Source organism: Podarcis liolepis (assembly GCF_965112155.1).
Source record: "Podarcis liolepis genome assembly, chromosome: 16".
Lineage (NCBI taxonomy): Eukaryota > Metazoa > Chordata > Lepidosauria > Squamata > Lacertidae > Podarcis > Podarcis liolepis.
In genome coordinates this window covers 41,536,582-41,559,371 of record NC_139567.1, presented here as the reverse complement: position 1 = coordinate 41,559,371, position 22,790 = coordinate 41,536,582, and the positions used below count along the sequence as shown (strand labels likewise).

Genomic DNA, 22,790 nt, shown 5'->3' with positions numbered 1-22,790 from the left:
TTTGTGGTTTAACCCACAGCGCCACCCGCTAAAGTTAAAATACTGGCAGGAATATTATCTGAGAAACCATAAACTTGTTTATGTTTGTAAAATAAACTTGTTTTATTTGGTTCACTTTTAACAACTGACTGGACTCAGTGTTTTACCAGAGAGTAGCGGGTTGGTGGCAGCGGGGAAGCGAGCACAGTGGTGGCACAGGGATCAAGAGACCGTTAAACATCCGGGGGACCCTGTGTGATTGCCACGATTCACCTACACGTGTCATTTTCCTTGCCCCGCAGGGTCTGAAGAGGAGTGAGCAGAGCAGCATGCTGGACTTGTTCCGCCAGAGGCTCCCGGCTCCTCCCTCCGGAGGCGACAACGCCGCCTCCATCTCCCTGGCGGCCCCTACGCCCGAGCAGGAATCCTCGCGCATCCGTAAGCTGGAGAAACTGATCAAGAAGAGGCTCTAGAGGGCTGCTGCTTCATCTTCTTCCCCTCCATGCCCTGCTCTCTCTTTCTCCAAGAGAGAAGTTCTGAAACCCCTCTTGACATGGCTTCTTACTCGTGCTGCTGAGAATGAGCCTCCCCTTCGCCCGCTCCTGGTACTCCAGATTCGAATTCCTCGTCGCTCGCTTTTGGAAGCTCCTTGGCGCTAAGACTGTACCAGCCGGAAGAGTCACACAAGGGGGCTTTTCGGCTATCCTGTACCACTTCAGACTCCAGCGAGGAACGTCTCCTGAGCCACCTTCAAAAATATAAAGAAATTGCCCCACATATTTCACTTTTTCGTTGTCACATGCTTGCTTCGCTTGTTTGTATAGGGCGGAGGATATTCAGACGTGCAGTTCCGCCCCGCAGTCTGAAATGGTGCAGGCCAGCAAATCCTCAACATGGGAGTCTCCTAATGGGATAAATTGTGCATTTTCCCCTCCATAGGAATTCCCTGAGCTGCTCCACCTGAGCTGCTTCATCTCCCTTCCATTGCCTTCCCTGTGTTCACTTCCCTACAGCCCCCGCAGCACAGCGGTCCTCAGTGAGGCTGAGTGCTGCTTTGTCCTCTGCGTGGGAATGGCTGTGATGGTCCTGCAAATGAATGTGCTTTTAATGTAAGAAAACACGGAAGCCAGGTGCAGGGAATGCTGATGGTCCTGGAACCCGCAGGATATGACAGGTCCCTATTCACTCCCACCCACCCCCAATTGACTTTCCTGCAGGGTCCCTTTAGTTGTGGCTCCTAAAAACACCCTGGCAGCTTGGTTTCGAAACAATATTTTGCATTGTTTTCCGGAGGCGGGGCTGAGCTAAGGCCTAGGGGGCCGCTAGCTGCCGACCCTCCTTGACTGGAGTCGGCTGCCGCCCTGCCGCTTGACTCGGTTGGCCCTTTGTCCCATTTGGCTTCTTCGAGGCGTGCGTGGTGTTGACTCTCGCTACGGATCCGCTTGCGAAAGGAAGCCTAATCAAGGCGGGCGTGGCTTCTCCCTCCCAGGCTATATGGATGTCCTTGCGTTAAGGGCAAACAAAACCCGGGCCATAAATTCCAAAGGTGATAAAGATCAGGAAGCTGAAAAAATATTCGTAGCTGGGTTTGTCCACCCAACCCTGCCTTTGCAGATATGTAGACAAAAGGTTGACCGTTAAAATGGAGGTATACTTTTTGCTGTTGCCAGTTTTCGCCACTTTGGCGTGAAGATTTAAAAAAACTTTTATTTTTTATCATCTTGATTTGAAACTACTCTCTTTCCTTATTTATCAGGTGGTTTTGGATGGCTAGATTCCCTTTCAGTTGTATATTTTCTGTTCTGTATAGCTCTCCTTTAAGTTGTACATTTTCTGTTAATAAAGAGGATTCGTTCTGTGAGGTTTTTCTTTTTCTTTTTGTTAAGTTCTGCTTTCCTGTCAGATTTTTTTTCCTTTGCTGTTTCTTGCAGAGTGAAGTTTAAGTGAAGTAAATGGGCAACCTCTTTTCATGTCGTCGTCTGTGTTTGTACATGTTTTCAGTGATATCTATTAAACAAAGTCGGAACCGTTTTTGCCCAAGGGAGTGTGTGTGAGCAAGCCCAGAACTCATTAAACACACTTTACTCTTACTCCCTGCACCCCAACGGTTTAATTTTAGAGGAGCCAGTTCCTTTGATTTGAGCATGAATTGCTTCTTTGGCCAGGACTCATACAAGGACTTATGGGCAAGCTCCAGAACAGTCATTCAGGCAGAGACACAATGGATATCCTCCTTGGAGGGGCAGCTAGGTCTCCCGCATCTTGGTGGAACTGCCTTGCCTTGAACGGATGCTGATTGGACTGAGCTCTAAGGGCAGAATAGTGCCTCATACAGAGATGCGGTGGGCAGGCTCCTCAGACAGGCAGTTTTTCTGCATCTCTCTATTGGAAAGAACTGAATGATCTAGTCACATGCAATCTTTAGTTGTGGTAGAATTAAGGTAAAGGTAAAGGGACCCCTGACCATTAGGTCCAGTCGTGGCCGACTCTGGGGTTGCAGCGCACATCTCGCTTTATTGGCCGAGGGACCCGGCGTACAGCTTCCGGGTCATGTGGCCAGCATGACTAAGCCGCTTCTGGTGAACCAGAGCAGCGCACGGAAACGCCGTTTACCTTCCAGATGGAGCGGTACCTATTTATCTACTTGCACTTTGATGTGCTTTCGAACTGCTAGGTTGGCAGGAGCTAGGACCGAACAACGGGAGCTCACCCCGTCGCAGGGATTCGAACCACCGACATTCTGATCAGTAAGTCCTAGGCTCTGTGGTTTAACCCACAGCGCCACCCGCTTGCCACTAAAAGGAGCCCAATAAGAAAGAAACAAGGCTGAGGCACTGGATTCATGCAGAGAGGCAGCAGACATTTCCTCTGTGAAAGAATTCTTTGACACTCGTGGGAGCCTTTACATTTATCTCTTGTGCTTTTACATTTATCTCTTGTGCCTGAAAGCCTGGAGAGCCCCTGCCAGTCAGTGCAGGTAGTACTGAGCTAGAGGGACTGATAGGTCTGACTCTGCATAAGGCAGTTTCTTGTTTAAATCTGCTCTTTATTTCGAACCATGAGGACTAGAATCTTAGTTTGTTTTTAGGGAATGGGCTGTATATAATGCAGCACCCTACGATCTACCATTTGGGAATTCCCAGTCTCGCCAGCAAGGAACTGTGGAAGCTGGAACTCGTGCACACATTATTAAAAAAATACAGCTTTATCTCACTATGTTTTATATTTATAACTTTTTAAAAAATATGCTTGTAAACGCTCCACAAAAGTTGCACGTCTCTGGGTGGGGGTCTCTGCGTGTGGCGTTTGCCAGGCTTTGTCCCTTGTTTCTAACAAGCGGGAGTTCCCTCTTTCGCCCTCTAAACTTTTGCAGGAGTGACCTTTTCGCGGACAGAGTTGGTATTCAGAGCCAGGGAGAATTCTCTGCTCCAAAGCCTCCAGAAGGAGCAAATTGGGCGGGGGGAGTTTCATAACCCCTTCTCTTCCATCCCAATGGCTTTGCCTTTCTCGAGTTTAACCAGGAGGGCCCCTCGTAACAAGGACACACTTCTGTGCCCAGGGAACGCGGTGTGCTTTTCTGGTCCCTCTTTGCTTTTAACCTCCGAGACGAAGGAGTCAGTAAAGGGTGCCCTACAAAGGGACCTCTGCATGTTTGCTTGGCAGTAGATCTCACTATGTTTGATGTGGATTTCTCCCTAGTAAAGTCTGGTTTTTGGGAGGGGTTGGGATTGCAGTGTAAGCCATATTTAAAGTGGTACTGGACCAGTTCACAGAAGAAGAGAGATGTCAGAGGATATCAGTCCGGCCATCTAAATTATTATTCATTGTTGGCATTCTTGTGTGTGTTTTTATTATTATTTAGCACATTTGTACCCCACTGTTCAGCCAGAAAGGTTCCCAGCGTGGCTAACGTGCAATTGAAACAAGACAATCCTTTCCCAGAGGCTTGCAAACACGTCACACAAGGGAAATGTCCCATCTGCTTCTATACTGGTGCACACCTGCTTAAATATCTCAAATATGAAACACCCCTGGACCTAAGAAACTTGGTGTGGGCTTCTGGCATTTGTGAGAGGCGTCAATGAAAAGCAACTCTTCAAAAGAAAGGAAAATGAAGGGTTTCAATAGGTAATTGACCCAGTTCATCCCGGTTAGTAAGGCACCCTGTTTATAAAACATCACTGTTGTGGAAACAGCGGCAGCTGAAATGCAACTTCTGCCTCGAGTGCTGGGCCTCCGAAGTGCTTAGGGCTTCATCCGTGCCCAGAGAGTGCCTCTGAATACTTTTGCTGAGCTTGATGCCCCCAAGTGAATCCCAGCAGTGCCAGCGCAGCTGGGATGGAGAGAGTTAAAAGAGTTTCCCGTTTAGGTGAGGTGGAGAGAAGCCTTCCCAGGGCTGTTGGTGGAATATGGCATGTGTGTGTGAGACGCATGCTCCCTCAGAGGTGGTTGGCCGGCCGTGTCGTTCTGCCCTGTTCTTTACAGCTACATACAATTTGCATTAATTCCTGGGCGGGGAAAAGCCCAACTGTGAGTAAAATGGGGAACGGCATTTGCAAACCAGCGGTGCCAAATGTTTCATGGAAAGGGCAGTGTGACATTCCAGTTCATCGAAGAGGTCTGGCTAACGTGCGCTGTGGGGCTTCCTCTGGTTCAACTGTTTACCCGCTGTGGGGTTTGAGAGACCCGCGACAAAATGTTGCAGTGTGGAGTGCTTAGTGGCGTGTGTGAGCGCGAAAACTTTTAAAAACATAATAAATATGTTTTAAGTATCAAGTGACATAAGAAAAGGGGAAAAACAAGAAGCAATAAATATCCTATGTGGCTAAATCTGCATAAATAAACCACCACCTTACATTTTCAGGTGTCAAATACAAAACAGTCTCTAAATAATAGCTTTCAAATGCCTGGTGGGAAAAGAGCTTCCCGTTTAGGTGAGGTGGAGAGAAGCCTTCCCAGGGCAGGTCTGCTGCACTTTGAGAATCTCACGGAGGAAATCCCTCTCCGCCTCATCTGCCTCTTGAAACCCTGCTCCAATTGGCACCAATTTCCCCAGGATCCGGTTTCGGCAGAGACCAGCAGGCAGGATGAGGCTGCGGCCTTCCTTCAGGAAGCCCTTGGCCCCGGGACGTGCATAGCTCGAAGCCACAGACGCCGGTGGCGGCTGGCTCCCTCCTGCGCCTCGTTCCAGGAGGGCCATGAAGGAATTTGTCTGAAAGGGGCTTTGGGCTTGCACTCGAGCGAGCGCCGTGGCCGCCGGGCCCAGACGTTGGGCTGTGTGTTTGCTTTGGCCCCCAGGTCTGCTTTGAGCTCCCCCGCCGCCCCCAGGAGTCCTTCCCCGGCGATGACGCAGAGATCTAGGAGGCTTCCATAGGTTGTTCTGCACACACTTGTATATATTGTTGGGGGTGGCGAGTCCACAGCTCATCTGGGATGCAGCCGAGTGTCGCTGCAGGCCTCTGGGTTCGAGGCACGCATGCCATCCCATAAACGGAGGCTGGCTCATGACGACAAATGGGGCTATGCCTCACTGACCCACATGCAGCTGCAAACACTGGGCTGTTTCTTCTGGCTCCCTCCACTGCTGTCGAATGCATCCCCTCCAACAGTTCTCTGATGGAAATAGGGACGTCCTAAGGAAAAGTGTGGGACGCGGGTCGCGCTGTGGGTTAAACCACAGACTTGCTGATCAGAAGGTAGCCGGTTTGAATCCCTGCGACGGGGTGAGCTCCTGTTGCTCGGTCCCTGCTCCTGCCAACCTAGCAGTTCGAAAGCACATCAAAGTGCAAGTAGATAAATAGGTACCACTCCGGCGGGAAGGTAAACGGCGTTTCCATGCACTGCTCTGGTTCGTCAGAAGCAGCTTAGTCATGCTGGCCACATGACCCGGAAGCTGTACGCCGGCTCCCTTGGCCAATAAAGCGAGATGAGCGCCGCAACCCCAGAGTTGGCCACGACTGGACCTAATGGTCAGGGGTCCCTTTACCTTTTAAGGAAAAGTGGGATATTCTAGGATCTGTTCAGAACCCGGGATGGCTTCTGTAAATCCAGGGCTGTCCCTGGAAAATAGGGACACTTAAGAGGGTCTGTGAATGCGACGTTAGTCGTGATGTATACGTCGTCCTGTACTTCCTTGAGAAATATTGCTCCATTGCTTTTCTCTCCCATCTCAGCTGCTGTCTGATTTGAAAACAGGCGCTGCTGTTAAGCCGAGGTGTGTTCACCTGGGCACGTGCAGATGGCAGCTTCCCTGGAGTTTTGGAAGAGGGTCAACGTAAGTGCCCCGCCAGATCAGGCCAGGGGCCTATTTGGTCCAGCGTCCGGTTCTTGCAGTGGCCTACCAGATGCCCATTATGGGAAGCCAGCAAGCCACATCTGAGAGCAACAGCATGCTCCCCTTCGGTGGGCGGCAGCCAGTCGCTCCCTCCTGGCCTAACCCACCTCGCAGGGCTGTTGTGAGGAGAACGAGAAAGGGCCAGGAACCATGCACACGCCACCTTGAGCTCCTCGGAGGGAAAGGTGGGGTAGAAATAAATGCAACATCGGTGTAGCAAAGCTCTTGGATTCTCCTTCCAGCTCTCCTTCCAAGCCGCAAATAGTCCATGAGAGACCAAATGTGGCTTTCAGTGAGCAGGGGTAAAGGGTGCAGGAGAAAATGGATGCATGCCTGAAAAAAGCACACTCTGTTTTGTGCTTGGTGGGGACACACCTCTGCTTTTTATCACCCCAGGAATGGCTCAGCTATTAATATAGCCATCAGACTGCGCAGAAGGGCACACCTTTATTGACTAGAGACCATTGGCGACAGAGAGCGAAAGAAGGAGTCAAAGTCATATTGATTGTTGGTGTCACTGCATAATCTTTTAATGGAAGCTGTAACAATTTGTTTAGGGTGCGGGGAGATTCCTTTCTTTGGTGGAATATGGCATGTGTGTGTGAGACACATGCTCCCTCAGAGGTGGTTGGCCGGCCGTGTCGTTCTGCCCTGTTCTTTACAGCTACATACAATTTGCATTCATTCCTGGGCGGGGAAAAGCCCAACTGTGAGTAAAATGGGGAACGGCATTTGCAAACCAGGCGTGCCGAAGGTTTCATGGAAAGGGCAGTGTGACATTCCAGTTCATCGAAGAGATCTGGCTAACGTGCGCTGTGGGGCTTCCTCTGGTTCAACTCTTTACCCGCTGTGGGGTTTGAGAGACCCGCAACAAAATGTTGCAGCGTGGAGTGCTTAGTGGCGTGTGTGAGTGCGAAAACTTTTAAAAACATAATAAATATGTTTTAAGTATCAAGTGACATAAGAAAAGGGGAAAAACAAGAAGCAATAAATATCCTATGTGGCTAAATCAGCACAAATACACCACCACCTTACATTTCCAGGTGTCAAATACAAAACAGTCTCTAAATAATAGCTTTCAAATGCCTGGTGGGAAAAGTCCAGCTTTCAGCTTTCTAGCCAGCCAGGCCCTTTCCAGGAAACTCCATTCCATCCGCCCTCCTTTCCAGTTTCGCTCCGTGCCTACTGAGCATGCTCAGTCTTAGGTTTTGATTCCCACCCTGCCCTTTCTTACATAAATTTGTGGGTGTTGATGCTTTCTTGGCTAAGGAAGGACTGGCACTCCGATAACTGAGATGAGCATTGGTATATGGGCTGAATTTGCTGCATCCAGTGAAGGACGTCCATCTGAACCCTGTTTCCTGTCTCTGGTAATGGACAGCCAGATCCTTCTGGAAAGCCTGCAGTCAGGCCACAGAATGGTCCTCCAGTTTTCCACCTCCAGCATCTCGAATGCAACAGTAAAGTGCCTCTGAATATGACTTTTGTTGCCTTGCCTATTAGTGGTTGTTGGTAGATCCAACCCACCCCCAAATAATGGTCTGATCCTTTTCAAAAGGCTATTCTGCTGCAGTACATCCTCCTCCTTTTTCTGTAAGGATCATCCCTTGTAAGGCAGAATTGTTCCGCCTGGCCTTTGGCTTAGAATCAGTTTGATTCCCTCCCCCTCTTTCTTTTTCCTTTCTCCTCCTGTGAAGAGGCTGCATCCTAATGTTTTAATGTTGTATTTTAATCTTGTTTTTTAAATTGTATTTTAATCAACTTGTTTTTATTATTGGTTGTTAGCCACCCCGAGCCCGGTCTTGGCTGGGGAGGGTGGGGTATAAATAAAATTTATTATTATGATTATTCTTGGCCACGTTGCCTGGGGGCTGATGGGCATTCAGCAACACCTAAAGCCACAGGTATCCCATCCCTGAATTAAAACATGCTTTACCACTGAGCTATGGCCCACAAAATTTCTCTCTCTCTTCATCTTCCAAAGCTGAACTCCGGGAGGTCTGGGGCAGCCACTTCACCACCCTGATGCCCTCCTGATTATTTCGGACCACAACTGCCACAACCACTAGGGATACCTGCCTCTGAAGTGTAGTTCGGGGCTGCGTTGGCAAAAGCCTCCCTCCTCCATATCTACAAATAGCTCTCCTCAGGGAAACTGGATCAAAGCTGAAAGGGGGGCCTTTTCTTCTGAGTTCACGGAAACCTCGATGAATCCACACCAGGTTTTTTTGTATATATATCAAAAAAATAAAAATAAAAGTGTGGTTTGACCTTTTAAAAACGCCTTTTCCATACTGATCTGCTGAGTCGCAGGTTCTGTGATTCACCGAAAAAGTGCGAATTCCCAGTGGCTCCCAGCCGGCTGGCTTGCGAAGGCCTGGTTTTGATTTGGGTTATTTATGCTCGCAGACGGAGGTGGGAGTGGAAAGAGGGGAGCCTTTCTCAAGGTCTTTAAAAAAAAAAAGTTTCAGAGCAAGCAGAGAGGAAGGGGGAGAGTTGAAGGAGGGATAATAACATTGCAGTGTGGGCTCAAGGGCAGTGGAACTGCAAAGAGTACTAAGTCAGTTCACCTGTCCATCTAGCTCAATATTGTCTGCAATGACTGGCAGCAGCTATCCAAAGAGGCGTCTTTTTCAGCTGTGCCTGGGATCAAACACAGGACCTTTTGCATGCAAAGCAGGTGCTCTGCCACTGAACTACGGCCCTTCCCCTAAAATAAGACTCCAGTCCTCATGATTCTGAATTACGAGGGCTGATTTAAAGAGGAACATAGGAAGCTGCCTGGTCCATCGAGCCCAGTGATTGGCAGCACCTCTGCAGGATTGCAGGCAGTGTTCGCATATCAGAGACTCTACGGAATTGCCAGTGCTCAGAGGAGGCTACCTGTTGCATCTCTGCAAGAGTTGCTGCTCTGCCGATCTGTCTTTACTTTTGCACCATCTCTGCATTGGATGTGATTACCTAATTCAAGTGATACAGGGAAGCCACAGAAAGAGAGACTCAGGAGATGTTGCCTATTGCATCTCTGCGGGAGTCATTGCCTCTTTCCAGTCAACCTCTCTTTCAAGGTAAAGGTAAAGGGACCCCTGACCATTAGGTCCAGTCGTGGCCGACTCTGGGGTTGCGGTGCTCACCTCGCTTTATTGGCTGAGGGAGCCGGCGTACAGCTTCTGGGTCATGTGGCCAGCATGACTAAGCAGCTTCTGGCGAACCAGAGCAGTGCATGGAAACGCCATTTACCTTCCCGCCGGAGTGGTACCTATTTATCTACTTGCACTTTGACATGCTTTTGAACTGCTAGGTTGGCAGGAGCAGGGACCGAGCAACGGGAGCTCACCCTGTTGCGGGGATTCGAACCGCTGACCTTCTGATCGGCAAGTCCTAGGCTCTGTGATTTAACCCACACAAATTGGCCATATCTCAGCATCCAGGTGTGCTGCGTTCGTCCAGCTGCTGTGGAACTATCTGGGGAGGCTGTCTCTGCTGCGGGATTTCCATCAGAAAGCCCCTCAAAATCACTGCTACCCTCCAGGAGCTACAATTCTCAAGACTGTGGTTTACATTTAAAAGCAACCCTACCCGCAGTCACGCCATACATTTAAAGGGGTATCAAGCCACTTTCAGCAGTCAAGGCTTCCCCCAAAGTATCCTGGGAGTTGTAGTTTGCGAAGGGTGCTGCTGGGAGGAATAGCTCAGCACCTGTTCTCCTCCCCGAACTACAGTTCTCTGAGTGGCTTGACAGTCAACCCCTCCTCGCAGGGAAGTTTGTGAATCGCACCTCCGGGAGGAGAACAGGGTTCTCTTACCAACTCTCAGCGCCCTTTGCAAACTTAGTTCCCAGGATTCTTTGGAGACGGCCAAGGTTCTTGCAAGCGCCATAGGACGGTTATAAATGGACGGTGCGCACGGAAGTGGAAGATCCGGCTAGCCAGATAGCAGGCCCCTTCAAGCAGCATAAATTTGGTGGAGCCCCGGGCGAGGGAGCCGCGGCCCTTTCCCCTCGGATCGTGTCGCCAGGCTGCTCCCCTCTCGGCAGCCCCGGGGAGGCGGGTCTCTCTCCGGCCTCCGCCCCTCGCCCGAGGCGGCCGCCTGCGCGTCCCTCTCGCCAGTGCGCTCTGGGCGCGCGGAGGAAGAAGGAGGCGCGATGGTGGGGCGGCTCAGTTTGCCGGACGTCCCGGAGCTGCCGGACTCGAAGCGCCGGGCCGAGCGGGGCCTCGACAGCCCCGACTCCGGGCTGCCCCCCAGCCCCAGCCCCGGCAGCTGGCTGCTCTCGGGCGGCGGATCGGAGCGGGGAGGGGTCGCCAATGCGCTGCCGGAGACCGAGAGACCGGAGACCAAGCCGCTTCCGAAGGTGAGTGCAGGAAAGCAAGCGCCTACGTCTGTCCCAGCGTGGGACCGGAGTGAATCCGGATTCACTGGGTATGCGTGCACGGCCGATGCAGGTCCAAGCGCTAGCAAGGGAGCGTCGAGCGGGGGACGCAATCCGAATTAGCGGCGCGGCTCAAACGGGATTAGGGAGGCTGCGGACTAGTGCGCAAAGCGGAGTGTGAAATTGGAGAGCTAATCCGGAGTATGCGAGTCCACGTAGTGCGGGCTCAAGGCTCTCTTGACGGTGCAATCCCGAACATGTTTTATCTGACGCCAAGGTTCAGAGGGATGGACTGTCTAAACTACTCAAGCGAGTTTTTAAAAATATATATACTATTGCAGTGTGAACTGCATCATACTCGGTGCAACGTAAAATCCAGCGCGCGCGCCTTTCGTTTTGCAACGCAAATAAAACGCAAAGCAGCCTTTGCGGATCCGGGCGAGGTCAGTTTGAGATGCCAAACTAGCAACAAATTCCTTGCACTACCTTCCCCAGGTGGAGCCCTCCTTCTGCCTCCCTTGAGTGGTGCTTTCTGAGACCCTTCGGGGACTAGGCAGGTGCATTTGTAACCCCCACTTCCTGCCTAGCTGTGGCTCCAGTTTCTGCAACTTGTGCAAACTGGAGAAACCCTCTTCTCCCATCCTAGTATTTTCCTGCTGGAGTCGACCTGTTCCAGCTCCCCGTTGGAGCAGTCGAGGGTTTTCACTTGGGGGACTTCATCGTCTCGAGATCTTTCGCATCATGATAGTAAAGTTAGGCCTTCATGATCACTGTGCCCATTTTGCAGACTGGATGCCGCAGGCAGTGTGGTGACTCGTGTTGGGATTGTCCAAATCTCAAGGGTGCCATCCTGTGCAGTGGCGTAGCGTGGGGGGTGCAGGGGGGGCCGGCCGCACCGGGTGCAACGTCTGGGGGTTAGGGTTAGGGGGCGCAAATCCACGGGTTAGGGGGCGCAAATCCACAGGTTAAGGGGCGCAAATCCACGGGTTAGGGGGCGCAAATTACTTGCCTTGCCCCGGGTGCTGACAACCCATGCTACGCCACTGATCCTGTGCCCAACCTGCTGCACTAGAATTTAGTGGAATCGGCTTGCCATGGGACCAGATGAGAGGGGCGTATGCCACAGCCCCGCTAAATGTTTTCAGTCGGATGCCACTGCATAACACACGCTAGTGTGTTGATGATTTCTTGTGTCTCTCAAGAGTCTCCAAGCGCATGATGGGCGGGAATAGTAGGGGGTTATGAGCAGGGGTGGGGGGCTGCTAGGATCTCCAAGGGCTCTGTGGGTGGGTTATTACTGTATGTTGTACATATGAACTTCCCAAATTCTCTTGTGGGATTATGGGGCCCAGGCAATTGTCATGGGACCTCCTAACGTTTCGTTTCTTTTTTTGTGTGTGTTTTAGTATGACATTTATATGAAGAGCTCAAGGTGGCGTACGTGACCCATAAGACTGGACATATATTTATATGAATCCCCTGAATCTTTGTTTCATTTGCTTATGTTTTTATGCTGCTCGGGTTTGTAGTTTTCTTTTTTTAGCTGGGATCACTTTTCATATTGCACATAGTTTGGAGGTTTTTGAACTATTAGGCTGTTTGGAAAGGCTTTGAAATAAATACATGGTTCTCCCCACCCTCCCTGTTTTTAACCTCCTAACAACAACCCTGTGCGGTAGGTCTGGCTGAGATGACCCCTGGTGAGCTTCCTGGCTGATTTCAGGATTTGAACCCAGTTCCCAGTCCCTAGTCCAACCAGTATACCAAACAGGCTTCCAAAAAGGATTCTGTCCCCCACCCACCCCCCGTACAATGTGATTCCCACCTCCAGCACAGTGACAGACCATTTGTGTCCTGTTAATAATTTCTCTTCCAGGCAGCTGCTACGGAATGTAAACCAACATTTGGTGCGCAGCTGCTGTGTCCCCCCAACATGCTGCAACAGGATTCGGAGACAGGTGGGATCAGGAGAGGGAGAGCGTTATCTGGGGTCTGTGGCTTTCTCCGCTGAATATTAGTGCCCCACATACAGATAGTTGTGGGGAGGTGGAGGCAGTTACCCACAGCTCAGCCACGGAGTGTGTCAGTATAAATGTACCTTGTCTACTTCCTCTTCTTCTCCCTTTTGCCTATGAGATTGCCTTGCCACATATACTCAACTGCTTTGATTGGTGGAACTGGTGCTGTTACAGGTGCCACATAATATCGGTTCCACATCTGTTAAGACCTCCGTCTTTTATTGTCTTTGGAACTCCCTGCCTATTGATACCAGCCCAGGCGCCTTCACTGTACTCTTTTCAGCTCCTGCCAAAATCACTTTTGTTTAGGCAAGCCTGCCCAGATGCTCATAAAGTTGGTAAGTGTTATAATCTGTTTTTTAGACTCTAGTTCATGGGTACGCAAACTAAGGCCCAGGGGCCGGATCCGGCCCAATCACCTTCTAAATCTGGCCTGTGGATGGTCCGGGAATCAGCGTGTTTTTACATGAGTAGAATGTGTCCTTTTATTTAAAATGCATCTCTGGGTTATTTGTGGGGCATAGGAATTCGTTCATTTCCCCTCCCAAAATATAGTCTGGCCCCCCACAAAGTCTGAGGGACAGTGGACTGGCCCCCTGCAGAAAAAGTTTGCTGACCCCTGCTTTAAATCTTTTGAGAGTTTTAAACTATTATTGTTAATTTTTTCCTATCGATGGCTTTGTTGTTTTATTTTAATTTTTGTATCTTTTTGAGGTTTCTTTGTAAAAACAAGCAGCGTACAAATTTTATGAAGCTAATAATTTTGTCACTCTGGGCTAGCTTGCATACACAAAAGATAACAGGTTTTTAAACGATAGACTGGCTAATTTGAAGCCCATACCGCCTCTTGGTTCTGACTTTGCAACTACTACGGTGGATTGGAATCCCCTGCACCCGTTAAGAGTGCATGTGGTGAAGGCAGTTAGGTGTAGTGATTGGAGTGTCATACTAGGACCAGGGTTCAAATCCTCGCACAGCTATGAAGCTCACGGGGCAACCTTGAGCCAGTTACTGCCTCTTAGCCTAATCTACCTCACAGGGTTGTTGCGATGATTACACGAGGAGGGGGAGAACCATATTTGCTGCCTTGAGCTCCTTGGAGGAAAAAAAGGGATGTACCGTAAATGCAATAAAGAAATAAATGTTGAAAATGTAGGGGAACTGGGTAGTGGTTAAAGGGTGTGAAGGGAATAGCTGAATAATATTTTAGCCTGGCTACAAATGACACCCCCCCTTCCCTAGTTTGCAGGAATTAATTCCCTGAAGAATATCTCCTCCCCTTTATTTGCAGACTCCTCTGGAGACAAAATACAAGCAAAGAATAAAATTGGGGTTTTTTGCTTTCTTTTGTTGGAGGGAGGGAAGGAGGAGGAATTTTCGTTTGATTCTCCTGAAATGTAGGTGCTAGGAAACAGCTGTGACTCTTCGGTGTGGCTTCTTTGAAGCAAGAACTCAGAGCCTGACCCCAAGCTGAAATGCAAGTCAACGAGGGGATGTTGAGTGGGGCAACCCAGCCAGATGGACAGGGTATAAATAAAAACGAATTATTATTATTATTATTTATTAGCCCCCCCTCCCAAGTCAGGGACAGGGCACTGGGGTGGATGAGTGGGTGTTGACCCACTAGCCACTGAATTTACACTGAGTATCTTGGTTACTTGGGGCACTTCAAGCCTGTTTTTTGGGTTGGGTTCGATTGTGTATCAGCAAACTCGGGTTCTGCTGTTATAGTTGGTTTGGAGATCTTGCGAAACAAGCTCGCTTCCCCAAACAGGCTCCTTTTTTTTGCGATGGGCAAATGCACTGTGGAAAGTGTGGAGGTCAGGCTCACATCTAACCTCTGTCCAAAGGAATCAGAGCAGAATGGGCCTTAAGCGGAGCAGGCAACAGATCAGGGTTGGAGGCTTGTTAAATAGCCCACGTTATCTAATCTCCCTGGGAAAGAAAGGGATGAATGTTCCAGAAATGGGTTGCACGTTTTTTTCATGGCTTGGTTTTAGACAGAGGTGTTGGAAAAGAAGGAACTGTTTTTCCAAGATGTGTAGCTGCCGGGGCTGAAATGGTTTCAGCGCTGTTTAAGGACTGGATCGAGTTAAGGGCCAGGAGAGGTGTGAGAAATGTGTTCCACCTCTTCCGCCTTGCCAGGACAGTAGCAGCGCCTGCAGCATCTGTGTGGGAATTGTCTCTGTCCAAAACGCTAAGGTCTTGAGTTCATAACTTGCAGTGCTGGGCGGTTTTCTTTCCTTTTCTTTTTGCTTCTTTGTTTTTGGCTGAGCTGAAGTTGCTCAACCTCACTTTTCCATCTTTAAAAGAGGAAAAGAGGAGGAGGAGGAGGACTTATTGTGGCCAAATATGCAGGCTGAACTTTTTATAGGACTGCAAAGAACACTGTAGGCTGAGGCCGTGCTGTTAAAAAAAGAGAAAAAAGTAAGAGCTGCTGAAATCAGAATGTGATGGATCTTTTTAAGGGAAAAAACAAAACCTTGAAAATGTAAAAGTGTGAACTGTGTCAGATTTGTGTTCGCTGATACAGTACAGTGGTACCTCGGGTTACATATGCTTCAGGTTACATGCGCTTCAGGTTACAGACTCCGCTAACCCAGAAATAGTGCTTCAGGTTAAGAACTTTGCTTCAGGATGAGAACAGAAATCGTGCTCTAGCGGCGCAGCGGCAGCAGGAGGCCCCATTAGCTAAAGTGGTGCTTCAGGTTAAGAACAGTTTCAGGTTAAGAACGGACCTCCAGAACAAATTAAGTACTTAACCCGAGGGACCACCGTATGTGTGATGACGAGATTCTTTTGCCAGGAAGGGCTGTAGCTCAGGAAGGAAGTATATGCTGGCATGGAGACGGCTCCGGGTTCAATCCCCAATAGCATCTCCAGCTGGGGCTGGTAGACTCACTCCTGGAACTCAGGAGGGCTGCTGCTGCCAGTCAGTGTTGACAAGACTGAGCTAGTCTGACTTGGTAGAAGGCAGCTTCCTCTCCTGTGCTCCTAACAGCAGCATTGCTACTGTGAATCGCTGTCCGGGCCAAGGAAGGTTTTCCAGACAGAGGCCATGCTCCCTTTGGGGCCACATGCCGGTGGTGGGCGGGGCCAGGGCAAAATGGGTGGAGCAACAAATGCAAATTTTCAGTGTCAGCTTTTTTTATTAAACACTTCCTGACATGACCTCTCTCTATCCTCCACCTTCACAAGCCAGAGGCACTGCCAGAGTGCAAGGACACATTTCCAGCCAGGCGAAAACACAAGGAGGGTTCAGGTGAGGGGTGTGGCTTTCAGAGAGGGGGTGTGGCCTGGAGAGAGTCCCACATTTGGGCCCCGGGAAAGAGGTTCTGTGCTCTGGCTTTGTAAGAGTGGCTTATATTTTTTATATAAAATATCCACGCCTTCCGTTGTCTTCCATGCCTTCTGCTGTTTGATAGTCACCGTTCAGTGTGTTGCCTGCCAACTTCCCATGCTGAAAGACGTGCCTTTCCTTTTGCAGGAGACCTCATCTTCTCCCAGCCCGCTGCTCCCCGGCTGCTCCTCTCGCCTATGCCCTCTGTCCTTTGGGGAAGGAGTGGCGTTTGATCCGTTGCCGCCCAAGGATATAAGGTACGCTGAAAGCTGTGAAAGGAGGGTAGCAAAGACGACCAGCAGGATTTGTCAAAGCCCATCGCTGGGCAGAGAAGCGAGATGGCCTTGTGTGGACCTGCAGAGTCAACTGCATTCCTGGGCATTAGAGGCTGGGGGCTGCCTGCCACATTTCACAAAGAGCCTGAGGAAAATAGCACTTTGCGTAATAAGCACAATTCCCTGAGGCTTGGGCTCCAAGAGCTGTTTTAGGCTGCTTTCTGTTATCGGCCGACCCATATGCCGTATCGCAGACTGATTTTGGAAGCCCCCTCAAAAGTGGTTTGTCAGGCAGGCTTCTGTTCTGATAAATTATTATTTATTAGATTTATATCTGTCATCGTAAGATCTCAGGGCAGTCCACAGAGTTTAGGCATTACCAAACAATTCTGCCAGACTTATGCAAGCAATTAAGAGTTCACAATGGTTTGTCGATACTTGTTTTTCATTTTTTTGCTGTTAAATTGCTTTTAAACGCTTTTCTTGTATGTCTTTGATCTTTTTAATGTTGTAAACCGCTTTGATATATTTTTAAGCAGCATATAATTTTAAAGTAAACCTATAAAGTCTACAGTCTTTTTAGCTAAAGTGTTCTGGCAGGTGTAACGATGCTAACTGTTCTGCCCTGTCTGTTTTCTCCCTCTGCTCCGCCCCACGTCTATAGGTACACCTCTTCGGTGAAATACGACTCTGAGAAGCACTTCATCAACAATATTTCTATGCCGATGGGGCTGGGATTGTCCTCTTGCAGCCAGACGGTCATCTGCGTCCCCGACAACACTTGGCGCAGCTACAAAGCGGAGGTGCACCTGGAACCGCGCCCCCGGCCCAGGAGTTTCTCCAGCACCACAATCGTCTACCCCAAGCACACCAAGACTGTGTACACCACCACACTGGATTACAACTGCCGAAAGTTCGTGCGGAAGTTCCTGTCCAGCGTGGAGCTGGAATCGACTGGGAGTGATAACAACCCTGATGGTTGCTGACTACACTTTAACTCTCTGTCTCTTTCCCTCCCTCTCTCTCTGCTGTTGCAACATGATGGGTTTCCGTCGCATCGTAAGCTCTCCACCCAATGGAAATGGATGAAACCCTGAATTAGCTTTGCCTCCCAAATGAATTTCCTCTTGTAGCTACCTCTCCTCCACGGCACGTCTTCAGCCTTAAGGATTCTGTGGGCCTGCACTTAATTTATGTCTACAGGAACGCAAAAACAATTTTCTCTGAGGTCACTTTTTCTCCTTTCTTTTGCTGTCTTTTCCTCGTGTGGGGTGAAAATGAGCAGACCTTTCTGTTCCAAGAGGAAAGTAACTTGTTCGTGGAGAAGAGAAGGAGCTTAGGACAAAGGCTTTCAAGCGAAAACAATTCCTGAACTGGCAATTGGAAACCATCCTAGTTGCTCCTGCGTCAAGTAACTTTATATATAAAAAAGAACTCTTTCCCACCTAAAAACCATAACTTATTTTCGATAGTCTCATTTATTACGTTAATGTATTAAAACAGATTTTTTGCCAGGGAGGGCTGGCTGGTGGTCAAATCACAGTTATAGATTGTCACTCTATAAACTTACCGATCACACTCTTTATGTGTTATGCCTGCGTCTTTTAAGGAAGCCTAAAAATCAGGCCAGTCGTGGTTTGGCATAAAAACACAATAATTGGCATAAAATAATTATGGCATAAAAACACAATAATTACTAGGTTATCGGTTTCCCAGATATGCATTATATAGCATGTTTTATTTAATTCATTGCGGACTTGTCCAACAGTTCGCTTTGGTTAAATTTGGTTGAAGTTGCTCCTGCAGGGCTTGTAGCGAGTATAAAGCTAATATTTACCTTGGGATCATCATCATTTAACGCATCGTTGCTTTAAAAGACGCAACATTTTGCAAATGCCACAATTCAGAACCGCCCACGAGTGCTTTGGAAATCTGAGGATAATGGGTGGCACAACCTTAGGCAATCTCTTTTGGATAATGACTTTCAGATTTCTATGATGAAAGTAGTAATTCTGTAGCCCAGCAGCATGCTAAGCTGCTGTTAATGGGAGATTCAGAGACAGTTCCTTTGTCCTGGCTGCCTAAAATGTGTGTGTTGTGATCAGGTCATTTGAGTAATTCTTCACAGGCACAAAAGGAAGATCTGACTTGACCCATCTGTGTACTGGGGCAGATACTTTGGTCCATCTAATTTAGAATAATTGACACTGACCAGCAGGAAGTCTCCAGGGTTTCAGGCGGGGGTCACCCTATCTGCAGACGCCAGGGATTGAACATGGGATCTTCTGCATGCAGTGCAGCTATTCCATTACTACGCCACAATGCTTGCCCCAAGGGTCTTAGGAAGATTTGCAGTAGTGTGTCAAAACAGTTTTGGTAAATTTGGACAACTGTTTCACTACAAAGGCGGAGTGAGAATGCTGGATACGTACACCCCTAGAAATTGGTCCTAAATATTGAGCAGCATGGAGGCATCTGAGAATTTTATTCTGTCTCCATAGCAGTGCCTCCGTTTGTGGTCGGAGACTTCCTGGTTGTGAGGGGTAGATTAAACCTCCTGCAATAATCTGGACTAGAGGTAAGAGGCCAGCTCCGATTCAAAGGTAAAGATCAGCTTTCTCCAGGGAAAAGCGGCAGGACAGGGCAGTCTGGATGAGCCCTATGTTGTGTCGAGAGCTTCCCCTTCCCCACCAACTTTTTCTTTGAAAGCCTTGTTCTGTTTTTAGTCTGAAAAACAATTTACATTGCCTGTTGTAACAGCCGTTCCCTGTCAACAAATCTCAGTAAATTTCAGGAAGGCTGTGAGATGGCTGAGGTTTTGTGTTTGTGTTTTGCCAGTGGTTCCCTCTACAAAAATAAACAGCTGAGAATCCTGAGGCACCTGAAAGGCTGATGGGTTTATAATGGCACTGCCAAACGGCGCAAACAAGATTTCATTTTCTTTCCTCCAACAGTTCCCCGGCAGGGTCTCTTGTTGAAGTTTTATTGTTATGCTTTTGCAAGCACTTTGACCAAAGGAAACATTCCCTTTTATAAAAAATGTATTTCCCCCCCTAAATGTTGCTGAAATATAGAGCAGATGAAGCATGGGAGAAGTTCCTTAGACTGGTTGGAACAGAAGTTTTGTGGGGTGTGTGAGTCAGTTTCACTCATAAGAAGTATGATCTCTACACCTTAAAGGTGTGCGGGAGAGATTCAGTTTGGGCAAGAACAAGTTTAGTTTTTGTCAGGAATCCAGAATGGAGCAGAAAGTCCAGTCAGTTGAGTTTGTTCTTGCAAGTGTGATTAATGGTAAGTGTAAGGTATTTTGTGGCGTTCTATGTGTGAAGGCAGGGTTGCTTCATTGTAAGAAGGGGAAATTATTTTTGAGTTATTAATTTGATTATAATTGATGGTTCCTTTGCTGTGAAGGGAACTAGAATCTAGGGAATCTTTTGCAAGTGTTGCACACTTTTAAAGAAAACTTTGGGGATGCTACTGCCCCCTCCTCCACCCCACCATGCCATGGCCAAACCAAAGCTAAGTTTTCAAAAGCCAGGAACACTGTATGCAAACAAAATGCTGTAATCTCTGGTACAGGATGCAAACAAAATGCTGTAATCTCTGGTACAGGATGCAAACAAATTACTATGTTACTGCGTAGTCATAGAGAAACACTGAATTTGTTGTTTTTGTTGAGTTCTGCAGGAGGAGCAATAACATTCTTTGAAGTAACAGAAAAACCTTTATGAAAGGAGCAAGGTGTAGGAGTCATTCCTCACTTAATTTTGCATTGCTGTTGCAAAAGCAGCTGAATGTTTATAAAAAAAGGACATGTAATTTTCCTACTGGGTAGGGTTACCAAGTAGCGTTTAAGGGGGAAACGACTGAGGAGTTAGACATTCCTTGAGGAGTGACTGTTTTGTTAGTAATGACCAAGTACTCATTGTCATTGCTGCATACCTAGCAGTGTGAAGAAGTGATCTAAGAACTTGTAGGGCTGCCTATGGGAAGATGTCCTCTTAACTTTTGAATCTGTGAGCTCTCTGAGAATACTCGCAAGTTGTTTTTGTTTTAAAAACACATGCACACAAGTTTCTAGTTCTTGTGGTAAAATGAACATGGAAAGGTGGGCAGGTCTCTTTGCTGAATTCTTTGCATAGATGGCAGCTGATGGAGTAGCAAATTTCCCCATAGAGCCTTTCTGCGTACTAGCCCCAAATCTTCTAACAGTGATATTTTAACTGGGCAAACAGAATTTGGGGAGAGACATCCCACATGGGATGAGAGATGGGATTTGAAAAAGGATGGGCTACTGAGTCCCCAGTGCTGCAAATGCACGTGGTTCAAAAATACTGAAAAAAGAGAGCCCAGCATTGGCATGGCATTATTATGGAAGTTACTTATATTTTTCTTTTGAATGGGCTACAAGAACATGTGTGGTATTGCAAATAAGGTTTCTCTTTTTTAAAATAATAAAAAAGGTACAAAAAATGTATTGGGAATAGGAAAAGCATCCAGTGTGGACCCAATAGGGAGATGAGATGTTTGCAACTCTTTGCTCACAAGAGTCACTTACATTGTCATCCCCTCAATTAAGTATCCTCTGTAGCAGCCCTAAAAACCAGCTCTGTGGAGCTGATTTATGTGCAAAATGTCTCAGATTCAATCCCTGGCATCTCCATGAGAGACTGGCAAGGATTCTTGCAATAATAATAATAATAATAATAATAATAATAATAATAATAATAATAATAATAATAATAATAATAATTTTATTATTTATATACTGCCCACCTGGCTGAGTTTCCCCAGCCACTCTGGGTGGCTTACAGTACATATAAAAACAAGCTGCTGCCAGCCAGTGTAGAGGGAGCAGTAGGGAGACTATGGCCCTCCAGATGTTGTTTGGCTCCAGCTCCTGTTATCCCCAACAGCCACAGCCTCTGGACAGGGGCGATCTGGGCAACTCTAGGCTCCCCATCCTTTGGGTAGTGACATTTCTGGACCGAATGGTCTAGCTCAGTATGAAGCCGCTTCCTAAGTTCCTACAATTGCCAGTGTGTACCTACTACTAGACAAAGGAGTTTGGCTTCCTTCATTTAGCTCTTATCTCTCAGCCTTCTCCCTCCTAATCTTTTAGGATGAAAAGCCTGTGGAAGGCAGTGATGGCAGATTTTACTCCTTTTTCCAGCAGCCTTAAGATCAGGATGGTAGAGCGCTCATAATATTTTTATTCCTATGGCAGTGAATAAATCTGTGCCACTCCTAGAGGTTTATTTTGGGGCTTTAGTTGCTAACTTGAAAATATTAAACTGCTCTTGCCTGCTACCTCCAGGGTATTTTTGTCTGCAGGAACCAAATAGGGAACTGACTAAAGGGGCTTCCTGGAGGTATTTGGTTGAAGGGGCTTAGGCCGATGCAGTGAAGTAACTCTTGGGGTTCATCAGACATGTCACAGTGGCTTCTAGCCTACTTCTTGGTTAAGAAATCAAAGGGCTTCTCTTTTTGTTTAGTAACATGGCATTTGAATAAGCCCCTAGAATTTGGGTGGTGGTGGGTGGGACCCACCTGGATACTTGTTCTATGCAGATATTTCTCCAGGTCGATGTGATCTGGGGCTCTCCAAGTTTTGCTTTTCCAATGAGTTAATTAATAAACTAAGCCATGTATCATCCTCATCCTTACCTGGTTTTTTTTAATAACACGATCAGTCTTTGATATCTACCTATATGTGTTTTTATGTTTTAAAAAAGAGGTGGGTTGGTGTTTTTTTAAGTGTCATTACATGATTTAAAAGTTAACTTGTGTTGCTGCGTTCTTGCGAAGTCCTGGATATCACTGTGCAATGTCAATGACATGATTCCTTTCCCTCTCTCTATGACTGTTCTTAATTTGCTTTGGATTTCCCCCCATTTTAACTAGTAATAAATTATCTGAAGAACATAATCCCAGAGAAGTGTGTTTTGTTTAAGTGTATTGTGTTTATTGACACTCATTGCAGACGAGGCTTGTCGCTACTACCATACTTTCTGTATGTGTGAATGATTACTGAATCTGAAAAACTGACAAATGAAAACATAAGGAATTGGAGGTCATATTTGCTTTTCTTTAAAATAAATATTTTCATAGGCACTTGATCTCATTTTATCCATACCACCAGGCTCTCAGGCAAACCATTTTAAATAGGTTTTTAAAAAAATCATATGTGGAGTTCCTAGGTTTAAATTTTTCTTTAGGATAATTTAGCTTGCACTTCTATATACACTTCCTTGGGAGTAAGCCCTACTGAAGTCTCATTTAACTATTTCCAATCCAGTACCAATGGAATTAGGAGGAAGGGCCGGGTATAAATTAAATGAATAAATAAAAACCAAAAGCTCCAATGATAGTTCTTAGCAGCCCAGTAAAACCTCAGATCCAAGGGTCAAATGTGGCCCCTGAAGCCTCTTTACCTGGCCCTCAGGACTATCCCTAGGCCACACCACCTCAGCCA

At 47.6% G+C, this 22,790-nt stretch overlaps 2 protein-coding genes and 1 long non-coding RNA gene across 5 annotated transcripts in view; 2 read left to right on the top strand and 1 right to left on the bottom strand.

Moving 5' to 3' along the window:
• Nucleotides 1-1,840, top strand: part of VPS53 (VPS53 subunit of GARP complex) — a 55,822-nt gene extending 53,982 nt beyond the window's left edge. For all 3 annotated transcript variants that reach the window (XM_083479849.1, XM_083479848.1, XM_083479850.1), the window contains exon 22: nucleotides 282-1,840. In XM_083479849.1, the coding sequence (XP_083335975.1) occupies nucleotides 282-452 (171 nt within the window). In that variant the 3' untranslated portion in view covers nucleotides 453-1,840. The remainder of the gene's footprint in view (nucleotides 1-281) is intronic.
• Nucleotides 1-22,790, bottom strand: part of LOC310695547 — a 132,170-nt gene that overhangs the window by 84,578 nt on the left and 24,802 nt on the right. The window lies entirely within an intron of this gene.
• On the top strand, nucleotides 9,648-22,243 carry RFLNB (refilin B). Its single transcript, XM_083480153.1, has 3 exons — nucleotides 9,648-10,664; nucleotides 16,188-16,297; nucleotides 16,980-22,243. The coding sequence occupies exons 1-3, from the start codon at nucleotides 10,458-10,460 to the stop codon at nucleotides 17,299-17,301; spliced, it is 639 nt and encodes a 212-aa protein (XP_083336279.1). The 5' UTR covers nucleotides 9,648-10,457; the 3' UTR covers nucleotides 17,302-22,243.